This window comes from Aptenodytes forsteri, unplaced genomic scaffold, assembly GCF_000699145.1.
Source record: "Aptenodytes forsteri isolate BGI_AS27 unplaced genomic scaffold, ASM69914v1 Scaffold404, whole genome shotgun sequence".
Lineage (NCBI taxonomy): Eukaryota > Metazoa > Chordata > Aves > Sphenisciformes > Spheniscidae > Aptenodytes > Aptenodytes forsteri.
This window is the reverse complement of record NW_008795629.1, coordinates 1,670,384-1,674,687: the sequence shown is the minus strand read 5'-3', so window position 1 is coordinate 1,674,687 and position 4,304 is coordinate 1,670,384. Positions and strand designations below refer to the sequence as shown.

Here is a 4,304-nt window from a genome sequence, read left to right as displayed (position 1 = left end):
CCCAGGCCCAGCCGGGTTGAACCCCCCCAGCCTGCACTGGAGAAGGAGCCGAGCCTCATCCCCTGCCTCTGCAGGGCAGAAATCTGCACCCGCAGGCGGGTGCTGCTGGGGAAGCAGTTTTTGCAGCCAGAAACGCAGGGGAACAAGCCCTGGGGTACTGCCAGCGTGGGCAGCTGCTTGGGCCATAGGGCATCCCTCCAGCCCCGGACCCCCCACCACCCCAGCACTCCCCTTGTGGGAATGGGGAGGGCTTCCCTCCCAAATCTCTCCCCGCCTGCCCCGTGTCCCTGCACCCCAGCCCTGCTCCGGCTCGCCCTGTGACAACCAGAGTGGTGCCACCCTTGCCAACAGTCCCCACGTCCTGCAGAGCAGTGGCCTATGTCGGAGCTGTGGGGTCCCACGGTGGTCTCAGGGGAACCCGCAGCCTCACGAGATGTCTCTGCGGGCATGGACCTGGCCACTGGGGCAGGGGAATGTGTGAAGCATGGGGATGTGCTGCACACACTGGGTGACGGGGACAGCGCTGCAGGGCTGCCCTGTGCTCAGTGACAAAAGGAGCGGGCTCCACTTGTATTTCTAATTGCCCATCAAGTACTTCTTTCTCTACAAGCAACCAGAGCTGCATCAAACCTGCCCGAGGGATATTTGGCTTGACCAAATGCCTGTTCCCAGCCCACGGGAGGCACTTTTTGACCACCTGGGCAAAGCCATGGCCTCCAGACCTCCCCCAGTCCCTCCCGACTCAGGACACATACCAGTGCTGCCGGGTGATGGCGGATGCTGCCTGCCCCACGGCAATGCCCACCTGCGGACACCCTGCACAAGTGGGGGTATCCTGGACTTACACCAGCGCTTGAGAGCAGTGTTGGGCTTGGCTTTTCCTTTCCACCATCTTACTTGTTTTCATGCAGAGCCAACGGCAACTCTCACCTGTCCCGGGCCCTCCCAAACCACCTGAGCAGTGTGGCCGCCACTTACCGAGCACGGCATCGCGGGGACCGCCACCAAGCCTGCAGCAGGTTTGCAGCGACGCCGCTCAACAAGATGGGACGATGTTTTCTGGGGCGGATGGGAAGCCGGCCGACAAGCCGTTCCTGCTGGGGCGGAGCTGCCCCTCGCTGCTTATCGGCAACAACAACCCGTGTCCTTGGAGCGCTTCAAAAAATAACCCAATCCCAGAGGGACTGGAGGTGAGGCCAGAGGCAGCTGCCAGCGAGCATCCTGGCAGGGAAGCGGGGTCTCGGCCCCGGACATCCACTGGCCCTGGGATGGTGGCAGGGCGCTGCTGTCACGGGTGGCACCGGTCCCACACCGAGGTCAGCACGTTTGCTTGCAGCAGCCCCCCAAGAGCCCCCCTGGACTTTATTAAATTTCAGTGGGGAATGGGGCTAGCAAACGTTCCTCGCATGACCGGGCGCAGCTTAGCAAAGCAAAGCAAAGCCATGGGGAGGGGATCACCCTGGGACCATCAGCTGAGATGCACCAGGTGCTTTGCAGCCTGGGACATGCACCCAGCCAGCGGTGGGATGGCCAAAGGGACCCATGGGCCAGCTGGACTCCCAGGGAGCTTGCTGCCTGCCCAGGGGAGCAGCATACACCACCTTAAGGGCTGCCCTGCCAGGGCTGTATTGGAATGGGCTGGGGTGGCAGCGGCCATAGAGGCACCCCCAGGGGCAGGAGGAAGGACACTTACGTGCATTCAGCTGGACCGATGGAGCAGATGGTGGCACACGGAGAAACTCAGCTGACACAAGCCAGCAGCAGCCAGCTCTGAAGGGAGCCAAGTGAGCTCCCCCCCACCCCGGGGTGGAGCTGGGGAAACCCTCAGGGCCCTGCCCCAGGGAGAGGACTGCACAGGAGGCAGTTGGTGTCTCCATCGAGAAGCTTGCCCAGATCTCATCTCACTCTCCAAAAGCCATCCTGCTGCTGTTGGATGATGGCTGAGCCCTCCTGGGTCCCTCACCCCACGTCAGAAAAGCCCACTAACCCTCTCCCAGCCCCACCAGCCTGTATGGGCTTTCCTCAACATGAAAAAAAATCTCTTCGCAGATGAAATCAAGCGCGGCTCCCGTCCCTGCTGGGTCATTCCCCGGCTGCGCACCGCGGAGGAGTGAATGAACAACTCTTGGCACTGGGGCTGGACAACTGTGCTTTAATGGAGAGGTCACAGAGCAGCACCCAACAGCCCCGTGGCACAGTCCCATGTCTCCCGCCACCATGCAGGTCCCAGCCCGGAAGAGCATCCCATCATGTGCACAAGCGTGGGGCTGCTTGTGCCAGCACTGGCTCCTGGGGCGCTGTGAGCAGCCAGCACCATGGGGTGCACACCAAGTGTGTCCCTTGTCCCGTGGCAGCGATCCCCAGGCAGACCGGTGCTGCCACACCGTGCGCAGATGTGAGCTGGACTCTTCCATTGCCATGCCACGGCTGGAGGAGGCACGGCGGCCACTGGACACAAGTGCTGCTGCGGGACAGTGTGGCCCCTGCCTGTGATTTGCAGAGCAGCCAGCACTTGCTGACACCTCTCCCCCCCCCAGCATGCACCACCAGCATCCCCGCTGCCTGAGGGCTGCGAGCAGGCAGCAGGACCGGGCATACACACAGGGGGGCCACTCAGGGTGGGAAGAGGAAGAGGAAAAGGGAGGAGAGGATGTAGCTTTGCCAGGCAGAGCAGGGCCAGGCTGCTCACTAGCTGGTGGGGTAGGCACGAGGGTGTCGAGGCAGCGAGGACCAGCGATAGGGTGCAGCGGGAGCAGCCCAAGCATGCTCCAGCAGCCCCGGGGCACAAGGGTGGGAGCCTCTCCCAGCCCCTGGCAGAGAGCCCTTGCAGGGGGAAGGGGTGGCCAGCATGGCCAGGCAGCGGGTCCAGCTCTGTGCACGCTTCGCCCCCCACCTCTATAATTCCCCTGCAGCAGGGGCTGGTGTGAGCCCCCCTGCCACCCACGGGGTTGGGGCAGGGCGCTGCAGGCAGGCCGCAGGAGGGTTAGCACCAGCGTGAGGCGAGGGCTCAGGGGATCTGCTGCTGCACCCAGACGCCGGCACATGGCCCCGCGGCTCTCCTGGCAGGAGATGCACAAGCGCAAGGGGAGCAGGAGGTTGCTTGGGGTGAGGGAAGATTGCTGGCTATGCTCTGGCCCACGCTGCCTGCAGGCAGGGAGGGCAGCTTGGACGCGGCCAAGTCACTCAGGGTGTGCCACCGTAGCAGCAGCGCCAGGCCCAGGCAGCCCAGCCCCGCGGGGATCCCCACCCGGATGCAGGCGAGCTACAAAGCAGCACAAGGACACGCAGCTCTGCTGGGGGCGAAGGCGTTCACTCAGCTCCTGGCCCTGCATGACGGCTAGCAGCTGCCTGCCCAGGCAGGGGCAGAGTCTGAAGGCATGGGGTGGGGGGGAAGATGGGGAAGAGGGGCTGGGGGAGGGCAGCGGGCAGCGCAAAGGCAGGTACCGCTAGAGGGAACGATGCGAGGTCCTGTTGTTTGGGATAAGCCCCACCATGGTCTGGCGGTGGCTCCTGGCTCAAGGGGTCCCTCTCAACCCCCCCCACATCCCTGCTGCTGCCCCCCGGGCAGGGAATGGGCACAGAGACTGCGCTGGAGGCAGGAGGGGCAGCCGTGGAAGGTCACCCGGGGGGACACCCTGCCGCAGAGCAGGGACAGGGCAAAGCAGAGCAGGACAAGGGGACACGCAGCACGTGGGGTGATGCCAGGCTGTCCAAATCATCAAGGGCAGCTGATGCAGAGCTGCTGTCGTGTCCCTCGGCCCCGTGGGGAGGGGACACCCCGCCAGCACCGCTCCCCCCAGGGTCTGCCGGGCGCTCAGGCTTCGTTAGGTGCCTTCATCCTCATGAGCACAACATGGCTCTTCTTCCTACAGCCATAGACCACCAGTGCCACGAGAGCGGCGAGCAGGGCCACACACACCAGCACGATGACTGCCACCACCACCCCGCTCTGCATGCGCGTCAGCCCCCACTGCCCCCTCTCCTCCTCCTCTTCTTCCTTCTCCTCCTCCTCCTGGGGGGAGACCGGCAGCCCCATGGGGGGCTCCGTCCAGGCACCCTCTGGCAATGCTGCCTCAGAGGGGTGAGTGGGGAGTGGGGTACTGGGATGGGGGAAGGCAGTGGGGCGCCGGGGGGCAAGGAGCTGGTCCCGCGGCAGCCCAGCGATGGGGGTGCCCCGCAGGGTGGGGGGCTGGGCACAGAGGGGGGGTGTCTCGCCCACCTTGTGGGGGTTGTCCTCCAGCCAGCCCCGCAGGGACAGGATGCCCTCATCGCAGCGCCAGGAGTTGTTGGGGAGCTTCACCTCC

At 64.8% G+C, this 4,304-nt stretch overlaps 1 protein-coding gene across 1 annotated transcript in view; it reads right to left on the bottom strand.

Moving 5' to 3' along the window:
- Positions 1-4,304, bottom strand: part of LOC103901516 — a 14,686-nt gene that overhangs the window by 8,446 nt on the left and 1,936 nt on the right. The window contains exon 2 of the mRNA XM_019472864.1: positions 3,920-4,100. Coding sequence (XP_019328409.1) covers positions 3,920-4,100 — 181 coding nt within the window. The remainder of the gene's footprint in view (positions 1-3,919; positions 4,101-4,304) is intronic.